This window comes from Pristis pectinata, chromosome 1 (genome assembly GCF_009764475.1).
Source record: "Pristis pectinata isolate sPriPec2 chromosome 1, sPriPec2.1.pri, whole genome shotgun sequence".
Taxonomy (NCBI): Eukaryota; Metazoa; Chordata; class Chondrichthyes; order Rhinopristiformes; family Pristidae; genus Pristis; species Pristis pectinata.
Genome location: NC_067405.1, coordinates 26,782,670 through 26,804,747, shown reverse-complemented (window position 1 = coordinate 26,804,747; position 22,078 = coordinate 26,782,670). Strand labels below are relative to the sequence as shown.

General features: G+C 43.1%; 1 protein-coding gene across 1 annotated transcript in view; it reads right to left on the bottom strand.

The window, feature by feature from the left end:
* Window positions 1-877: 877 nt before the first annotated feature.
* LOC127576322 (neurexophilin-2-like) overlaps window positions 878-22,078 on the bottom strand; it is a 107,616-nt gene continuing 86,415 nt past the window's right edge. The window contains exon 4 of the mRNA XM_052026850.1: window positions 878-1,627. Within this exon, the coding sequence (XP_051882810.1) occupies window positions 878-1,627 (750 nt within the window). The remainder of the gene's footprint in view (window positions 1,628-22,078) is intronic.

Below are 22,078 nucleotides of genomic sequence, written 5' to 3'. Positions count from 1 at the left end.
TGATCATAATTTTTAAAAATCAAATCTCTTGTCAACAATGCAGGTTTGCATTTGGTTGATTTAAAATAATGGTTATTAGTGGAAATAATTAAGTGAAATGAGTGACAGATGAAAATGCTCCTTTTATAAATGTTTGCTTTAATTCAGTACATTTCTGTTCATGTATCCTTTTTACTTAATGCATTAAATGCAACCACACAGTGAAGTGTTTCTGTGATGGTTTATTGAAGGATTGCACAACAAAGAGAGGACCAAGTATTTGATTTTTATGTTGCTTTCTTTGTGTCTTCTACTTTATTCTCAGTTTTTATACTTTATTGACACATACACAGTCTCTTATAAAGAAGCAGTTTTACAGGACCACATTTCCAAAAACACACTATATTTATACATTAAAATGTGTTCAACCAATTTTTACAATCCTATATTATGTTTTAGCTAGTTGATGAAACTACTTTGCAATACTTTTTTATTGCCTCTCCCCCCAAAAAAATCCCTAAAGGAACTTTGTTCATGAATTAATGTGCAAATTTGACATTTAGAAACGTATTCATTCTTGTATAGGGAGCTGCAGTCGAAATATAAATATGCAGTTCAGCCTTAGGCTACTGTTTCAAAGACAAAGTTTAGTTTTTATATCTGCATATTATATTAATTTTCTTCTTGCTGTGAGGACTGTTTAGAACAGACTCTTCATTTTACAAATGCTTATCATGCAATTACGCTCTCAGATGCTCCCTTTGAGGTAGCAGCTGCGCTAAACCAGATGTGCCTGTCTTAAAACAGTTACTATCATTATTAATCCATGACATTGACTATGTATAAATAAGTTACATACAGAATGGCAGTCTTCACCTATCATGCCATGGCTATTTTGTTAACCAGATGAATAATAAGGAGTTTCACTGTGATAATTGTAATCAGGACAAACTTTTTGCACAAGTTTATAATCTACACTGTAGAAAGCTATATATATGCATATAACCTTGAATGGTTTGGAACATAACCAAGAAACATGACTTTGGGTCTGCTCCTGATAACATATCTTTGAAGGATCATAATTACATAGCGCAGTCTTCTTTGCTCTGTCTGTTTTCTCATACTCAATTCGACAGTTGAATGTCTTGGACTCCTTGGTCTCCAGCGTTGACTGCTGAGAGAAGTCAAATTCCACAGCCTTGGATGGTGGAACCAGGCTTACGGATACATTGCCAAGACCAGTTGAGTTGTGTCTAAAGTACACACTAAAAGTCCCATTCCCATGGTCAACTATCTTCCCAGTAATGAGAAGATTCAACTTAACAGTTTTGATGTTAGAATGGAAGTCACCCCACCCGAACATTTTCTTGAACTTTCCTGTTTTAACAATGGGTCTGCGTTTGGTCCGTGAATGAGATTCCCGAGTATCTGTAAGGTTGTTTAACCATGTCCATAAGTCATCAGAAATTTTTATCCGCGGGATATGAGTGATGTCCAGTTTTGGCTTTGGAATCTCCTTCACAAACAGCCTCAAAGGATTTACTCTCTGCGGAGTAGCCAAATTATCAGCAAATGTCGGACCGGCTGCCTTGTCTCGTAATTCCAACAATTCCAATCTTCCTCCTGAATGATTCTCATGAGAATTGATCTAGAATAAAATAAAATAAAGGGTTAATACAAAGGAAGGTGCAAATTATCTCTACCAAATCAAACTAAACCTTCAGATACACTGTATTTGCATTTTATAAGATATCTTTATTAGTCACATGTACAGTACATTTGAAACACACAGTGAAATGCATCTTTTGTGTAGAATGTTCTGGGAGCAACCCGCAAGTGTCGCCACGCTTCCGGCGTCAACATAGCATGCCCACAACTTCCTAACCTGTACATCTTTTGGAATATGGGAGGAAACCGGAGCACCTGGAGGAAACCCACGCAGACACAGGGACAATGTACAAACTCCTTACAGACGGTGGCCGGAATTGAACCCAGGTTGCTCGTGCTGTAAAGCATTATGGTAACTGCTACACTACCGTGATAGATCGCCAATTTTTACCAAATATTATTACAGCATTAATATAATGAAGAACTGGATTACAGTGAAGACTAATTGGTGGCTCTGTGCAGAAACACACATACATCAGTAAGTTCTGACTTCCATATCTGCTCACTGCATTGTTAAAGAAGGAAATGCACTGGAGGTTAGATACCAGTATATTTTGACTCACCACTGTAATTGAAAACATTAACGTTAATTAAAATTAAGTAACAAAGAAACACGCAGCTTAATTTACCTTAGTGAAGGTTGGCAACTCCATTCCAATGAAACACCAAGTCCAAGGGTGGTTCCTAACCTCACTGAGCTGGGAGGCTGGATACACTGTACCTGTCCCTCAGCTCTATGCCAGCCACCACTGGCGTACAAATGGCAACCTCTTTCATTTGGGTTTTTGCTTACTTTATTTTACTTAACATTACCGTCAAGAAGGATCTTGGGGTCCAAGTCCATAGCTCCCTGAAAGCGGCTGCACAGGTTGATAGGATAGTAAAGAAGGCGTATGTCATGCTTGCCTGTATTAGTCAAGGCATTTGAGTTCAAGAGTCCGGAAGTTATGTTGCAACTTTATAAGACTTTGGTTAGGTTGCATGTGGAGTTTTGATTTCAGTTCTGGTTGCCCCATTATAGGAAGGATGTCGAGGCTTTGGAGAGAGTGCAAAAGAGGTTTACCAGGATGCTGCCTGGATTGGAGGGCATGTGCTACAAGGAGAGGTTGGACAAACTTGGGTTGTTTTTTCTGGAGTGGTGGGAGACAGAGGGGAGACCTGATAGGGGTTGATAGAACTATGAGAAGCTTAGAAGATAGAACATAGCACAGGAACAGGCCCTTCAGCCCACAATATTGTGCTGAACTAATCAAAATAATGATGCCTAATTACACTAATCCCTTCTGCCTACGCATACAGAACATAAATATGCGATAGATGGAGTAGATAGCTGGTATCTTTTTCCCAAGGTAGAAATGCCTAATACCAGAGGGAATACTTTTGATAGGGGGTAAGTTCAAAGGAAATGTGTGGGGCAAGTTTTTTACACAGAGAGTGGAGGGTGTCTGGAATGTGCTGCAAGAGTGGGGGTGGTGGTGGTTGAGGCAGATACAGTAGAGGTGTTTAAGAGGCTCTTAGATAGGTACATGAATATGCAGAGAATGGAGGGATATGGACATTGTGTACGCAGAAGGGATTAGTCTAATTAGGCGTCATTAGTTTAACTAGTCTGGTACAACATCGTGGGCCGAAGGGCCTGTTCCTGTGCTGCACTGTTCTATGTTGTTTATTAATGTTTATAATTACTTCCCATAAATCATATTTTCTTTAAAATAAATATATGTTAATTTTTTATATTTAATATTTTTAAATTATTCAAATTCATTTCCAAATGTCTTTTATCACCATATAGAAACTGTGGAAAAGCTGTTCTGACACCATGAGCTGATCAGGACACCATCAGGTTGAACCATGGGTACAGTTTATGCTGCCTGAGGCTAACTCACTGTTGTGGATGATTTACTTTGTGCAATACCTTTAGTGCAGAAGTTTTAAGTCATTTTGGTGTAAGGGTAAAACTGATCCTCAGGTGAAAGTGTAACATTGGGGGAAGGCTAATTACAATAGTGTTAGGCAGAACTGAGGAAGGTAGATTAGGAGTGGCTGTTTGGGGGTAAATACACATCAGACATGTCTGAGTCTTTGAAGGCCAGCTGGTTAAAGTTCAGGACCAACCTGTTTCTGTGAGAATGAAAGATGGCAAGGTTTGGGAACCTTGGATGACTAGAGATATTGTTAGTTTAGTCAAAAAGAAATAGGAAACACGTGTAAAGTTTAGGAAGCTGAAACTAGACAGGTCCCTTGAGGAATATAAAGGAAGTAGGAAAGAATTTAAACAAGGAATTAGGAGGGCTAAAACAGGCTGTGAAATGTTCTTGACAGGTTGGATTAGGGAAAATCCTGGCAGTTTATACATACATTAGGAGCAAAAGGGTAGATAGGGAAAGGCTAGGTCCACTCAGGGACAAAGGAGGGCATTTATGCATGGAGCCAGAGTAGGTGGGTGAGGTCCTTAATGAGCATTTGCATCTGTATTCATCAAGGAGAAGGACATGGATGATAGTTAATATTACAGGGCATGCTGATATTAAGAAGGAAGAGGTGCTGGGTGTCTTGAAAAACATTAAGGTGGATATGTCGCCAAGGCCTGATGGAATCTATCCCAGGATACTGAGGGAGGCAAGGGAGGAGATTTCTGGGATTCGACTGAGACCTTTGTGTCCACTTTAGCCATAGTAATCCCAGAAACCTGAAGAACAGCCAATACCGTTCCTTTGTTTAAGAAGGACAATTGAGATAATCCAGGAAATTATAGGCTGGTAAACCTTTCATCAGTGGTAGGAAAGTTATTGGAGAAGATTCTTTAGGACAGGATTTACTCACATTTGGAAAAGCATGGGATTATTAGAGGTAGTCAGCATGGCTTTGTGCAGGGGAGGTCCTGTCTCACAACTTGATTGAGTTTTTTGAGGGGGTGACGAAGATGACTTATGAGGGTAGAGCAGTAGATGTTGTCTACGTGGACCTTAGTAAAGAATTTCACAAGGTCCCTCATGGTAGGCTGTTCCAGAAGATTAAGTGACATGGGATCCACAGTGAGTTTTGAATACAAAATTGGTTTAGTCATAGAAGACAGAGGGTAGTGGTAGAGGGGTGCTTTTCTAACTGGAGGCCTGTGGTCAGTGGTGTTCTGTAAGGATCAGTGCTGGGACTTCTGTTGTTTGTGATAAATATAAATGATATGGATGAAAATGTAGTGGTCTGATTAATAAATTTGAAGATTACATGAAAATTGGTAGAGTTGTGGATTATGAGGAAGGTTGTCAAAGGATACAGCAAGATATAGATCTGGACAAGTGTGAGGTGATGCATTTTTGGAGGTCAAATGCAAGGGGAAAGTACACAGGAAGTGGCAGGACCCCTAGCAGCATTGATGTACACACAAATCTTGGGATCCAAGTCCATAGCTCGCTGTAAGCGGCAACACAAGTGGATAGGGTGGTAAAGAAGGCATGCTTGGCTTCATTGGTCAGGGCATTGAGTATAAATGTTGGCAAATCATGTTGCAGTTGTATATAACCTGGGTTAGGCCACAATTGGAGTATTCTGTGCAGTTCTGGTCACCACACTATTAGCAAGGATGTGGAAGCTTTGGAGTGGGTGCAGAAGAAGTTCACAAAGATATTGCCTGGATTGAGGCATATTACCTATAAAGAGAGGTTGGGCAAACTTGGAGTGTTTTCTCTGGAGCATCGGAGACTGAGGGAGTGACCTGATAGAAGTATGAGAGACATAGATAGGTAGGTAGTCAGAGTCTCATTCCCAGGGTGGAAGTGTCAAATACTAGAGGGCATAACTTTAAGGTGAGACAGGTAAAGTTTAAGGGAGATTAGAGAGGCAATTTTTACACAGGGAGTGGCAGCTGCCTGGAACACACTGTCAGGGGAGGTGATAGAAGCAGGTGTGACAACAATATTTAAGAGGCATTTAAATCGACACATGAGCAGGCAAAGAATGGAGGGATATGAACCATGCGCAGGTAGATGGAATTAGATTGGCATCATGGTCCGTGCAGACACAGTGAGCTGAAGGGCCTGTTGCTGTGCTATACTGTTCTAGGTTCTAATAGCTGTGGCAATGAGGCATTGCTAACACCAGTAGCTACTAAGCCACAAAAAGTAGGTGTGACTGTAGGGATCCCTCAGGAGACAAATGTGGGGGATGGGCTGAGCCAAGAACAATCATCTGGGTGACTAATACTTAACGTAGATCTCCATCAAACCAACGTACATTCTGTATAATAGTGTGGTGAGAAATTTTAACTTTCAATTATTGCAAGAATTTACAATCCATAAGCCACCAATTCTAGCACTCAGTACTTCCCCAGCACCGTCTCCTCTGCTACGACACTATCTTTGTATTTTTGCCCCCATAGATGCTGTCTGATCTGATGATTGTTTACAGCATTTTCTGTTTTATTTCAGTTTTCCAATATCTGCAGTTTTTTGATCTTCATTGTGTGAAAGTGCCCAAGAAATAATAATTAAGTATTTGAAAAGAGAAGTCATTGCAGTTTGTAATTATTGTTTAAGGTGTAGTGAGGTGCTACGCACTGAGCTAAGAATGAAACGCGCAGTCAGAGGTCTGAACTCGAGACTGATTTATTTTTCAACCACCCGCGCTAGCTTTTAAACCCGATACAGATCCCGCCCTCTCTGGGCGGAAGTCACGTCTGCAGTACGTCACTGAACTCTTCCTGCGCGCAGGCTTTCTCTCCTCTCTGTCGAAGAAGAAGGCCTGGTGCCATTTTGCTGCCGGCCTTCCTGCCGACGCGCACTCTGTTCTCGGAGCCGGTTCGTTCACTTCGGAGGTAGGTCACTACATGACACGCCCCCCCCCACCCCCCCCCAGAACTGGCGATACCCCTCCCAAAGTCCATAGTTTGGGACAGTCGCTGCTTGGGCAGTCTGCCTCTGCGCCGTGGAGCCTGAGCCTCGACAGTCTGCGACAAGTCCATATGGGCCGGTTTGAGCTGGTCTACTGTGAAAACCTCCCCTTTCCCCCCCAGTGTCCAGAACGTATGTGGACCTGTTGTTCCTCAGTACTTTGAACGGTCCTTCATACGGCCGCTGCAGGGGTGTCCGGTGCGCACCCCTTCGAACAAAAAGGAACTTACAGTTCTGCAGGTCCTTGGGTACGCAGGTCAGGGTTTGTCCGTGTCGTGAAGTTGGTACGGGGGCCAGGTTGCCGAGCTTCTCGCGTACCCTGTCCAGGACTGATGCTGGTTCTTCTTCCTGCCCCCTTGGGGCTGATGTGAACTCTCCTGGGACGACCAAGGGTGCGCCGTAAACCAGCTCGGCCGACGAGGTGTGTAGATTCTCTTTGGGTGCTCTGCGGATTCCCAGCAGGATCCAGGGGAGCTTGTCCACCCAGTTAGGCCCTCTCAGGCGGGCCATGAGAGCCGACTTCAAGTGGCGGTGGAAGTGTTCCACCAGCTCGTTCAATTGTGGATGGTAGGCGGTTGTGTGGTGCAAACGTGCTCCCAACAGGTTGGCCACGGCTGACCACGGGCTGGAGGTGAACTGGGCACCTCTGTCGGAGGTAATGTGGGCCGGTACCCCAAAGCGTGCTACCCAGGTTGCAATCAGCGCTCGGGCGCAGGAATCGGCAGTGGTGTCAGTGAGCGGGGCCGCCTCTGGACATCTTGTGAATCGGTCGACCATAGTTAGGAGGTATCTTGCTCCTCTCGACACAGGCAGGTGCCCCACAACATCCACATGAATGTGGTTGAACCTCCGGTGGGTGGGCTCGAACTGCTGCGGCGGTGCTTTGGTGTGCCGCTGCACCTTGGCTGTTTGGCACTGCACGCACGTTCTGGCCCACTCCCTGACCTGTTTGCAGAGCCCGTGCCACATGAACCTGCTGGAGACCATCCGGATGGTTGTCCTGATGGATAGGTGCGCCAAACCACGTATAGAGTTGAAAACCCGCTGCTGCCAGGCAGCCGGGACGATGGGGCGAGGTTGGCTGGTAGCTGTGTCGCATAGGAGGGTCCTCCCACCTGGGCCTTCTAGGAACTCTTGCAGCTGCAAACCCGAGACTGCGGTCCTGTAGCTGGGCAACTCATCGTCCGCCTGCTGTGCCTCTGATAGCACTGCGTAGTCCACTCCCTGGGACAGGGTCTAGATAGCTGGCCTGAAGAGTGCGTCCGCCATGACCTGGTCCTTTCCTGAGACATGCTGGATATCCTTCATGTAGTTGGAGATGTAGGACAGACATTGCTGCTGACGGGCTGACCAGGGATCGGACGCCTTCGTGAACACTAAGGTCAATGGTTTGTGGTCCATGAATGCGGTGAACGGCCTGCCCTCTAAAAAGTACCTGAAATGCCAGATTGCCAGGTAAAGTGCTCACAGCTCCCGGTCGAAAGCACTATAGTTGAGTTCGGGTTGCTGCAGGTGCTTTCTGAAGAATGCTAGGGGTTACCGGTGCCCCTCGATGAGTTGTTTCAGCACCCCACCGACTGCCAATTTGGACGCATCCACCATGAGGGCGGTTGGAACGTCTGTTCTGGGGTGCACCAGCATCGCGGCATTTGGCAAGGCTTCTTTGGCTTTAACGAAAGCGGCCGCAGCCTCTTCATCCCAAGTGATGTCCTTGCCTTTACCCGACATCAGGGTGAACAAAGGGCGCATGACCTGCGCCGCCGAGGGGAGGAAACGGTGGTAAAAGTTGAGCATACCAATGAATTCCTGCAAGCCTTTGACTGTGTTGGGGCAGGCGAAGTGGCGGACTGTGTCTACCTTGGCGGGCAGGGGAGTTGCCCCGTCTTTGGTAATTCTGTGGCCCAGGAAGTCGATGGTGTCGAGCCCGAACTGGCGTTTGGCCGGGTTGATGGTGAGGCCGAACTCACTCAAGCGGGAATAGAGCAGGCGGAGATGGGACAGGTGCTCCTGGTAATTGCGGCTGGCTATGAGGATGTCATCTAAATAGATGAATGTGAAGTCTAGGTCACGCCTGACGGCATCCATCAGCCGCTGGAACATCTGTGCGGCATTCTTCAGGCTGAAAGGCATCCGGAGGAACTCGAACAGGCCGAACGGGGTGATGAGCGCTGTCTTGGGGATGTCTTCGGGGTGTACCGGGATTTGATGGCATCCCCGGATGAGGTCCACCTTGGAAAAGATGCTCACCCCGTGCAGGTTTGCTGCAAAGTCCTGTATGTGGGGTACGGGGTAGCGGTCTGGGGTTGTGGCCTCGTTCAACCGACGGTAGTCGCTGCATGGTCTCCAGTCCCTGGCTGCTTTGGGCACCATGTGCAGGGGGGAAGCCCATGGGCTGTCGGACCTCTGTACAATCCCCAATTCTTCCATCCACTTGAACTCCTCCTTCGCCAGGTGAGCTTGTCTGGAGGAAGCCATCGTGTGCGGGCGTGGAGGGGTGGCCCCTTGGTCGGGATGTGGTGCTGTACTCCGTGTCTGGGTATGGCTGCTGTGAACTGCGGTGCCAGAACCGATGGGAAATCTGCCAGGATTCTGGTGAATCCGTTGTCTTGACAGTGTGATGGAGTCCAGGTGTGGGGCCGGCAACTTGGCTTTGCCCAAGGAGAACGTTTGAAAAGTCTTGGCATGTACCAGTCTTTTCTCGCGTAAGTCAACCAGTAGGCTGTGGGCCCACAAGAAGTCCGCCCCTAGGAGTGGATGGGCCACAGCGGCCAGTGTGAAGTCCCACGTGAACCGGCTGGCGCCGAACTGCAACTGCACTGTGCGGTTGCCATAGGTTCGTATCGTGCTGCCGTTTGCGGCCCTGAGGGTGGGCCCTGGCTCCTTGTTGCGGGTGTCGTGCCCCATCGGGGGTAAAACGCTGATTTCCACTCCAGTGTCGACCAAGGAGCAGCGTCCCGATTATTCGTCCCGGATGAACAAAAGGCTGTCTTGGTGGCCAGCCGCCGTAGCCATCAGTGGCGGCTGGCCTCGGCGTTTCCCGGGAACTCACAGGGCGGGCGACACCGGCAGGCTTCTGCGCCCCACTGCTGGTGGTAGAAACACCACTGAACGTTGGCTCCCTCACTCCTACCTCGAGGTTGCACAGGGTCTGTTGCCGGGCCTGGTCTGGTCTGCCGTTGGGCACGTGGCCTGTTGATCTGTGCGACGGACACCTCGCTTTCCCTCTTGGCCTTCCACAGCACGTCTGCCTGGGCTGCCACCTTCCAGGGATCACTGAAAGCTGCATCCATGAGTAGCAGATGTATGTCGTCGGGCAGCTGCTCTAGAAATGCCTGCTCGAACATGAGGCAGGGCTTGTGTCCATCAGCCAGGGCCAGCATTTCGTTCATTAGCGCAGACGGTAGCCTGTCCCCCAAACCGTCCAGGTGCAGCAAGCGGGCGCCGCGCTCCCGCCGTGAGAGTCCGAAGGTCCTTATGAGCAGCGCTTTGAATGCTGCGTACTTGCCTTCCTCCGGGGGCGACTGAATGAAGTCCGTGACCTGGGCGGCCGTCTCCTGGTCGAGGGAGCTCACCACGTAATAGTAGCGTGTGGAGTCGGAAGATATCTGTCAAATCTGGAACTGGGCCTCTGCTTGCTCAAACCACAGTTGGGGCTGCAACATCCAGAAAGTCGGCAGTTTAAGTGAAACTGCATGAACAGCCGAAGGGTCGCTCATCTTTGGTCTAAATCCCATTTGGACTATCGGGGTCACCAATAAAGTGAGGTGCTACGCACTGAGCTAAGAACGAAACACTCAGTCGGAGGTCTGAACTCGAGACTGATTTATTTTTCAACTACCCGCACTAGCTTTTAAACCCGTTACAGATCCCGCCCTCTCCGGACAGAAGTCACACCCGTGGTACGTCACCGAACTCTTCCCGCGCGCAGGCTTTCTCTCCTCTCTGTCGAAGAAGAAGGCCCAGCGCCATTTTGCTGCCGACCTTCCTGCCGACGCGCGCTCCGTTCTTGGAGCCCGTTCGTTTGCTTCGGAGGTAGGTGGCTACAAAGGTATCCTGTTGGCACAATAACTTTTCTTTCTTTAAAACACTTTAGCTTCATGAATGGACTGGAGTATAAAGGATTATAATTATAATCTTTGGGATTGTGCCCCAAAACACCAGACAGTTCTGAATCTGTTGAAGCTGGTGGGCACCTGAACAATAAGTGGCAAATGTGCTCATTTTTTAGTGCCTTCCTGCTGGAAACTATCAGCTGCATGTGCCTTAAAAAAAGTGTTTCCCAGATCTCTCTCCAAGCAATGTCAATTAGGCTCATTATGTTCTGATAAACTAATTTTCCTTTAGAAGGCCAGGCTGAGGCACAACAAGGCTTCCAGAATAATTAGAGCAAGAGTGGACCACCATTTTCTTTCTATATTGTAAAAGAATCATGAAAATGTTTACAGCAGACTGTCTTGCTTCATTACACTGCACTACGTTCCTGAAGATGTATAATGTAAAACATAACTACCCGAGGTGCATGTTTTTATTTATTTGGACTGGGTTTCAATGCAGCTCGTGGTCAAGAGATAAAGGTCTCTCTCAGCTGATTGTAAGGTTTTCTAAGCTTTCTGCAATGTCAAACCAGCTGCAAGAAGAGATGAGTTTTCAGCAACAAATTACTCAGGATTTTGCTTGATGCTGTTGAATTAGCTTGGCTTCATTGGTAACTCATTCGCCTCTGATTCAAGACATGACTGTAAGGCTGACACTTCAATACTGCTACAGATGAGGCCCCAGGTGGTAGCAGGAGGTCCCTTGGTACAATAAACCCTCATAAATCCATGTTCCATTACTTTTCTTTACTTTCTATAATAGGAAGCCCAAGAGTGTACACTTCTCAAAATCTTTTACATGTTCAGCATTACCACCGTGGTTTGTAGTTTTAAGTGCCTAAATACAAAACCCAGCAATGATTTAACTTTTACATAAAGTTCTCATCTACTTGCACTGCCATCTTAGTGACCTATATAACTGTACGTCCAGGCCCCATCACATGGATTCCATATAAAATCACATTGATTAAAGTGTATTTATTGCTCAATGTGTAACTGTACTGAACAGCACCTGCCATATACCCATCCTTTCTGCTGGCCTATTTATGTCCTCTGGCTGCCTATTTACGTCCTCCTGCGGTTTTCAATAGTACTCATCGTAATCTGCCGTACCTCCAAATTTTGTGTTGTCAGCAAATATGATGTCGTCCCTGGATACCCAATGCCGGATAATTTGTGTATATAGTAAATAGAAATGGGTCAGTAGGTCCCAGTGGAACAGCATATTATTCAAGTCCAAGAAACGTGCTTTTATTCACAGCCTCATTGTCTGCCCTCCAACCTTCCCCGACACCTTTAACCACAATTCTCTTAATTTCTAGTGTCATTATCTTTGCAATGTCTGTACTGATATCTATTGTGTTGTAACTATTTGGTTCTGTGAACTAAAACTAATAAGCTGCAATCAGCACAAGCAATAAATACAACAAATTTCAAGCATTTGAACATACAATAAATTGATTTATTGCCTTAAGTTTTGCCAGGTAACTTCAATGTATGCTGTGTTATTAGAAGGTGCATGGTGTCTTCAATGCCTTGCTGACTCTGCTGAAAGCCAAATCACTGCAAGAAGCCAAAGTCAATAATTGCTTATCTATCTGCAGAAGGAATATATTCAGCTATGAACCAACTTTATATGCTGTAAGGATTACCAACATTCCATAATTCCCCTAAAATCTTGGAGCTAAAAAACACAGAAAAATCAAGAGAGGAATTTTTAAAACAAAATCTTTCCTTACCTTTCCTTCTATAATTAAAAAAAAATCAAACAGGGATAGTCTATTAGACTGAGTCATAAGTTGGAGAAAGAAGCTGTTCAATTTCCTTCCCTGTAAGTCTCCTCTGCAATGTCTTTAATGCTTTCACATTCTTCCTGTAGTGTTGTGAGCAGAACTGTCAGAGTCCCCTGGCTCTGTCTTAATTGATGTTTTGTACAATTCTAGCAACACATTACTGCTCTTATATTGCATACCTTGGCTGATTAATGTAAATATTCCACATGCCTTCTTACCCTCCTATCAACCTATCCTTCAGGGGCATGAGGAAATGCACTCCAAGATCTTTTTCTTCCCTACACACTTCTTATCACTGTACCATCTATTGCCCATTCCCTTGTCTCGCCTTATCTCTCCATAAGTATACCTCACAATTTGATTGCTTGAATTGTAGATGCTGTCTCTGGGCATACCTGACCAGCCTATTAATATCTTCCTACAGCCTATATGTTTCTTCCTCACTGTCAATCCCATTGTTAATTTTGGTATTATTAACAAAGTTATTAATCATGGCCCTTACACTCTCCAGAATTTAATAGAGAGATGATCTCTTAATTCTTAAGGAACTTGACAGGGTGATATAGAGTTGATGTTTCACTGGCTGGGGTGTCTAGGATCATGGGTCACAGTTTCAAATTAAGGAACTGGCCATTCAAATGAAGAGAAATTTCTTCACCTAGAAGGTAATGAATGTATGGAACCTACAACCCAAAAGGAGTCTAGAGGATTAGTCGCAGAGTATATTCAAGACAAAAATTGATCAATATTTAGATATTAGTGTAGAAAAGTGGTGCAGAGGTAAAAGATCAGCTATGATTTTATTGACTGGTGGAGCAGGCCTACATCAGCTTCTATCTCTCAGCCAATGAAGGCAACCATGCCATTCACCTTCATCACCTCTCTGTCTACCTATGTCACCTATATGATATTTACTTTCACTAATTTCTTTGTTTATATCTACCAAGTTAAGATTTTACAATCTCTTCATGTTACTCTTGCCATTTTTCTCATATTTTACTCTCTCATTCTTTATCAATCTCTTGGTTGTGTATTGCTGAGCTCTGGTATCTTCCCATTCTTCAGCTTTACTGTTCTTTTTGCCAAAATTACAAGCTTCTCCCTATAACAATACTATATTTTATAACACTTGTCAGACATAGTTAGACCACCTTTCCCAAGAGGCTTTGACTCATAAAAGGAATATATGTTCATCTCAAATTATGAATAATTTATTAAAATGTTTACATACCAGTTAAATTGTTTATCCACCATCATATTTTTCAAAGCAGTTTCCTCAAATAATGTGAACAAATTGGTCCTTATATATAGTTTGCTTTACTAATTTCAGATTTAACTGGCCAATATAAAATTCTATCAATTTATGATCAATTTTCCCCAGAGCTTCCTTTATTATAAGGTCATTAATTAATCATGCTTCGAGCTGTGAAGTCCCATATACAAAGATCATTAAAATGTCATGGACTGTTACAGAAATTAATTAAAAATGCTGATGGAATGTTAGTCTTCAGAGTACAAAGGGGTACATGTTGTGCTATGATTTTACTAAGCTTTGGTTAGTAAAATCGTAACACAACTTGGCTTTATGACGGATGTGATTGGGAACTGAATGTCCACGGGTACACAGTGTATAGGAAGGATAGGCAGGTAGGCAGCGGGGGTGGTGTGGCCCTGATGGTTAGTAATGATATAAAATCAATAGAAAGGAAGGACATTGGGTCAGAAGAAGTGGAATCCTTATGGGTGGAGCTAAAAAATAGCAAGGGTAAAAGGACAATAATAGCAGTTATATATAGGCCCCCTAACAGCAGTCAGGATGTGGACTATAAGTTACAGTTAGAAATAGAAAAAGCATGTCAGAGTGACAACGTTAAGATAATTATGGGGGATTTTAACATGAAGGTGGATTGGGAAACCCAGCAAGGCAGTAGATCTCAGGGGAGTGAATTTGTGGAATGTCTACAGGACGGCTTTTTGGAGCAACTTGTTGATGAGCCCACCAGGGGATTGGCTGTTTTGGATTGGGTGCTGTGTAACAAACCGGAGGTGATTAGGGAACTAAAGGTAAAGGAACTATTAGGAACTAGTGATCACAATATGATTGAGTTCAGTTTCAAATTTGAGAAGGAGAAGCTGATAACTGGTGTATCGATATTTCAGTGGAACAAAGCAAATTACAGTGGCATGAGAGAGGAGTTGGCCCAAATTGATTGGAAGCTAGCTGGAGGGACGGCTAATAAGGAAAATGCAGGATAGATATATTCCAAGAAAAAAGATTTTGAAAAAAGGCACAAATGTGGATAACGAGAGAGGTTAAGGCTAAAATAAGAGCAAAAGGGAGGGCATACAAGGAAGCAAGAATTAGTGGGAAAACAGAAGACTGGGAAACTTTTAAAAACCTGCAGAAAGAAACTAAGAAGTCATTAGGAAAGAAAAGATGAATTATGAAAGGAAGTTGGCAGATAACATTCGAAAGGATACTAAGAGTTTTTTTTAAATATATGAAGAGGAAAAGAGAGACACGGGTTGATATAGGACCACTCGATAACAGTGCAGGAGAGATTATAATGGATGATAAAGAGATGGCAGAGTAACTAAATGAGTATTTTGCATCGGTCTTCACTGTGGAGGACATCAGCAATATACCGGATAGTCAGGGGTCTCAAGGAATGGAACTGAGTTCAGTTAAGATTACTAGAGAGAAGGTGCTAGGAAAGCTAAATGGACTAAAGACAGATAAATCTCCCGGACTGGATGAGGTGCATCCCCGGGTTCTGAAGGAGGTGGCTTTAGAGATTGCAGAGGCAATGGTGATAATTTTCCAGGAATTGATAGACTCCGGCATGGTTCCAGAGGACTGGAGGGTCGCAAATGTAGTTTTGCTGTATAAGAAAGGTGGGAGGCAGCAGAAAGGAAATTACAGACCTATTAGTCTGACATCGGTGGTGGGAAAGTTATTAGAATCAATCCTCAAGGATGAGGTTATGGAATACCCAGAGGTGCAAGACAAGATAGGTCCAAGCCAGCATGGTTTCGTGAAGGGAAGATCCTGCCTGACCAACCTATTGGTGTTTTTTGAGGAAATCACAGGTAGGGTGGATAAGGGAGAGGCGGTAGATGTTGTGTATTTAGACTCTCAAAAGGCCTTCGACAAGGTGCCGCACAAGAGGCGGATTAATAAGATGAGAGGTCATGGAATTACAGGTAGGATAATAGAATGGGTGGAGCATTGGCTGGTTGGCAGAAAGCAAAGGGTGGGAATAAAAGGATCCTGTTCTGGTTGGCTACTGGTTACTAGTGGTGTTCCGCAGGTGTCGGTGTTGGGGCCGCTTCTTTTTACTTTGTACATTAACGATTTGGATGATGGAGTAAATAGTTTTGTGGCTAAGGTTGCAGATGACACCAAGATAGGTGGAGGAGTAGGGAGTATTGAGGAGACAGGAAGGTTGCAGAGAGACCTAGGTAGTTTAGGAGAATGGGAAAGGAAATGGCAGATGAGATTCAATGTTGAGAAATGTGCCGTTGTACACTTTGGAAAAAGAAATAAATGGGCAGATTATTATCTAGAAGGGGAGAAAATTCAAAGTACAAAAGTACAAAGGGACTTGGGGGTACTCGTGCAGGATCCCCTAAAGGTTAACCACCAGGTCGGATCGGCAGTAAGGAAAGCGAATGCTATGTTGGCAATCATTGGGAGAGGTATAGTGTATAAAAGTAGGGAAGTGTTGGTGAGGCTCTACGGGGCACTAGTGAGGCCTCATTTGGAATACTATGTGCAGTTTTGGGCCCCATATCTTAGGAAGGATGTGCTGATGTTGGAAAGGGTTCAGAGGAGATTTACGAGGATGATTCCTGGAATGAAAGGGCTTACATATGATGAGCGTTTGTCGGCTCTTGGACTGTACTCACTGGAGTACAGAAGAATGAGAGGGTGCCTCATAGAAACATTTAGAATGTTGAAAGGACTGGACAGAGTAGATGTGGTTAAGCTGTTTCCCTTGGTGGGTGAGTCCAGAACCAGAGGGCACAATCTTAGAATTAGAGGGTACAGGTTTAAAACAGAAATGAGGAGAAATTTCTTTAGCCAGAGGGCAGTGAACTTATGGAATTCTTTGCCACGTACAGCAGTGGAGGCCCGATCATTGAAGGCGTTTAAGGAGGAGATAGATAGGTATCTAATTAGTCAAGGTATCAAGGGATATGGGGATAAGGCCGGAAATTGGGGCTATAAAGGAATAGTTTTTTTTTCCATTTCTCATTTCTTTTTTCTTTTTCTTTTTCCCTTTCTTTTCTCTTTTTCTTTTTTTCCTTTCCTTAGCTCATGGAACAGACTCGATGGGCTGAACGGCCTACTTCTGCTCCCTTGTCTTGTGATCTTGTGATAAACTACACCTCTACTGTAAGCAGTTCTAGGCACTGTCACTTGCGAAAGATATACTGGTCTTGGAGAGGATGCATTGTAAATTTATCAAAATGCTTTCTGGACCTCAGGGATTAAACTATGAGCAGCATCTACACAAAGGAGGATTATATTTCCCAGAATAGAGAAGCTAAATGATAGTGTTGATAGAGGGAAATAATTTATGTTAATTGGAGAGTCCAGGGAGCAGTAAACCTTTCAGGAATGGTCAGAAAGATTGCTACACTTTGTGTTGTTCACCCAAATGGAAATCTCTTCTGATTTTATCATTCATATAAAAGCCTTGGGGAATACCACAGCACTCTTTAAAAATGGAATGTGAAGGTCTGCAGGAGACTTGAGAAGAAAGACAATAGCACAAGATTACATCTGGATGAAAGTACAGTTTTTACCAATCATTAATTTTAAATCTGAGACACTTTGGTTTCCCAAGGGCATTAAAGGATATGGAGTAAAAGTGTGTGTATGTGAAACAAGTTCACAGGTCAACCATCATCTCACAGAACGGCTGGCCTGACATCTGGGACTGGATGAACAGGAATTCTTTACAACTAATTAGCAGTAAGACTAAGGTATTTAGTCATGGACATAGAGCCGTAGAGCACAAAAGCAGGCCCTTTTGTCTACCATGTCCATACCGACCATTCTCAAGATTGCTCCATTGTGTGGGACGTGTGCATCCTGGGAGTCTACTGTAGCCACCTGCTGACAGTCTCTTCTTATGGTGGGTCTGGTGGGTCTCCTGGCCTTTGGAGTGCTGAACCTTCTTCCTGGCATGTATTTCATTGGCTAGGGTGTGCATGAGCTGTTGGTGAATGTGGGAGCTGTCTTCCTTTCCCCTACAGATTCTGTCTCTTCCACGACAGTCGAAGTGTGTGTTGCTGCCATCAGGGAGTGTAGCTTTAAGGGTTAACACTACCTTTGGTTGTTGCACATGAGAATTAAAAGCTTATATTTGTAAAGGAGCATTAGAAAGCAATACTTGAAAAAGGAAAGCATTTATTTTCAGCCTTGTCATGACATCAGTACATTACAAGTCACTTCACAAGCTAAGTAGTTTCATTATGTTAGTACCTTTATGAATGTTTAGATAGTATGGTCTCATAAGTGGCAAATAAACTGAATGATCCGTTAAACAGCTTCATTTTGGCAGAACAACAGAAAATCTCTCTATTCTTTTCTGAATATTGCCTCTTACATCCAATTGATCAGGGAGGTGGGCATTGGTTTCTCATCTCAGCTGAAAGATAGCACCTTTGGTAATGAACCAGCATTAAGTTTTATTCTGATGAAATGCAGGAAAATCATTACCAGTGTTTATCCCACAGACAACTTTATTAGAACAAATTGCTATTTATGGGAGGTTGCTAAGCATGGATTGACTGCAGTACTTTGTTTATCACAGCAGTTTCAACACATTAAGAGCAATTCATTGGCTGTAATATTATTTGGGCTCTCTTGAGATCCGAAAGGTGCTACAAAAATGCAGGTCTTCTTTTCAATACTGGTGTGTCAGCATCTGCTTAGGTTCTGAAATGGGACCTGACCCTATAAAGTCATGAAATTAGAAATGGAAGTTCAAACAGCTGAGCCCAGTTAACATTTATGAAATTATTCATGATGCTTGAAGCACATCACATGAACAACTACAAATCTTTACAAATATGGAATAGCTAAATTATGTCCTTCAATACACTAATGCACATGTCAGCAGTTTTCTAGACAGACGTAAAACATCGTCTGCCCATGCTTTAAAGCAGCCGTTAATCCTCTGTTCCAGGAAAGAAATGCTGGAATGTTTATTATGCTGCTGTAAATGAAAATATTATGCTCAGTACCCAATTCATGGATAACGGTCACTTAAGTGCTTTGGCAGTTGTCTTGGCCAAAGCTCAAGCAAATCATTGTAACAGTACCACAATACATTTTTCAAGGTGCAATCAGATTTAAATCTTGCCAAAAATTACCAATTATAGTCCCAAAATGATTGTGTGGATTAATAGCACTGTTGTTCCAGGTTGTTCAGCAGTTTCTTTTCCAGTATAAATCATGATAATTAAAGAGGCAGCAAAAAACAAACTGCTGGAGAAAGTTGACATTTTTGGATCAAGATCTTTCAGCTGGACCCTCCCTCCATTCCAGATGAAGGGTCCAGATGAAGTGTCTCAACCCAAAATGTCGACTGTCCATTTCCCTCCACAGATGCTGCCTGACCTGCTGAGTTCCTCTAGCAGTTTGTTTTTTGCTCCAGATTCCAGCATCTGCAGTCTCTTGTGTCTCTAATTGAAGAGGCACACTACTTCCAGTAAAATAGGAAGTTGCATTTCATACTGTCTTCTCCTGCAGATAGGGATCTGCTCCAGTTTATCATGCTGAATAATTCAACACGATTATTTGATATCGAATTTTGTTAGCAATTAAATCCTGATTCTTTCCCAAAGCTAATTGGCTGTAGGATCTTATCATTGATATAAAAGCCTTGGGGATACCATGGCAGTCTTTAAAATTGGAATGTGAAGGTCTGAAGGAGAGTTGAGAACAAAGAAAATAGCACGAGAGTACATCTGCATGAAAGCACAGTTTGCCATTTCTGAATTAGTAAATATGTATAATGTGAAAGTTTTTACAAATTGAACTTTGTAGAATCGATACATTTGGAAATCAGCACAGGAAGTTTTAATTTGAAGGATTGCTCCCCATAGTGAATGCTTGTGCTGTTAAGCAGAATACGCAATGCTTGCAAATCAGTTTGTCCAAAATGTTAAATTCCGTTAAAGTTGTCGCCCTGCTATGCATTTTCACCACGCAGTGTGTGAGAAGAATAATGGGGCTGAGTTTCCATTTATTTGTACTGCTCATATCTAGGTGGAATTAGATAAAGCTGCGCAGAAGGTCAGAGAATTTTAACAATAAATTACATTTAAACTTGCAATCATGTTTTCTATGATCATTTATGCAGTTCAGGATTCAATTTGTCTGGATCAGATATTGACTTTATGGTCTTTAACTATACGTAGACACTGCAACAGTCTCTCAACAATATATGATTAATCAGCAATTAATATTTTAGCAGAGATTAGATTTGTTTGAAATGGTTGGCTACTATCATATTGAGAATATAGATTATAGATTTTATAATTTAATAAATCTGGACAACTAATGCCACAGAACAATTTGCATTTATTAGAAACTGCATCTATTAACAACTATGAGATTAAATGCCTGGGGTTAAAAGCTATTTTTATCAAATATCTTTAACTAAAATCATTTTCAAATGTTAGTAAAAACTGTATGAATTTCTTTGACTGACTTTACAAATATATTGCCAAATGAACATTATATACAATTAGTAAATGTAAAAACTACATTTAAAGTTCTGTTATATAAGAAAACAGGAAAAGATCTAAATGGGCCACAGTCAAAAAATGAATAAAAGGATTATCAGAAAATGTATGCATTATTTATAAATAAAATTATGAGAACTTCTTAGCACTAATCATATTTCAACAAGTGACATTTACTCACCATTAACCTCCTCACTACTGCCTAGTTTGTGTTTTACCAGGACCACTTGGCTTCAATCCTCATCACAGACTTGGCCTAGATAACAACCAAAGAGCTGAATTCCTGAGGTGAGGTGAGAGAGATTCCCTTGACATTTGCCCTGGTAAAATTGAAGTCAATGGGCATCAGGGAGAAAATACTCCAATTACCGGCTTCTAGTCTCATACAGAACAAGTTGGTTGTGGTTGTTAGAAGTCAATTTTTCCAATACCAATACATCACTGTAGAAATTCCCTCAGGCAGTGTCCTATGTCCAATCACATTCAGCTGCTTCATCAATGATTTTCCCTCCATCATAAGGTCAGAAGTGGGAATGTTTGCCGGCGATTCCACAATGTTCAATAACATTCACATGTCCTCAGAGAAATGAAGCAGCCCATTCGTGTGTGCAGTTGGACCTAGACAACATTCAGGCATGGGTTGATATGTAACAAGTATGCCACAAAACTGACAGGCAATGTCAATTTCCAACTAGAGAGAATCTAGCCTTGACATTTAATGAATGGCATTACCACCCTTGAGTCTCCAATCATCAACATCCTGGGGGGTCGCTATGGACCAGGAGCTCAGCTGGACCAGCCATATAAATACTATGGCTGCAAGACAAGTCAGAAGCTAGATTTCCTGTAGTGACTAACTCATAACCTGCCACTCCAAGATCTTTCCACCTTCTACTAGGCACAAATCAGGGCCATGATGGAATACCTACTTGGATGGGAGCATTGCTGACAACCTTCAAGGAGCACAAAACCATGCGGGACAAAGCTGTCTGATTGAATGGCACCTTATCAACCATTTGAAACATTTATTCCCTCTAAGTACCACCTGCAAAAAGCATGGCAGTTGCTAGCCCAAGTTACTCTGGTAGAACCTCTTAAACCCACAATCTCTGCCATGAAGGGTAAAGGCAGCAGTTTCTGGTCAATGGTGACCATGCCCCTGAAATTCCACCCCCAACCCCCTCAGATATAGATGCTGGGGGGACTTGGTATTAGTAATGTCTATGACACTTCTATGGTACATATGTAATTTGCCTCTTATCTGAATGTTGTCTAGGCATTGCTACATGTGGGCATGCACATCTTCATTTACTGAGGAGCTGTTAATTGAATTAAATATTTTGCAATCATCAGCAAGTGTCCCCACTTTTGGCCTTATGATGGATGGAATGCCATTGATGAAACAGCTGAAGATGGTTAGACCTCACACATGACATTAAGGAATTCCTGCATGAATGTTCTGCTGCTGGTAAGATTTACCTCCAACAATCACAACCATCTTCCTATGTGCCAGGTATATAACTCCAACAATTGAAGTGTTTTTTCCTTGATAACAATTGACATCAATTTTTCTTGGCCTATTTGATGCCATATTTGGTCAAATGCTGCCTTGGTGTTAATACCAGATACCCCAGCAATGCAGACATTCATGGTATAGCCATTATTTGTAGATGTTCAGCAAATTTGATATTATTTATGATTATTAAATATTAAAACATTCACATGCATGACCTTTTCATAGTCTTCTAACAGCAATATTACAATAAACCTGTAAGTATATAACATTCCTGCAGGGTTCAAATCAATTCCAAATCTTTTTATCAAGGGTCAATAACGGATGCAATATAAATGTCACTTCTTTATGGTTAACTAAAGTACTTAGTACCATGTAAAC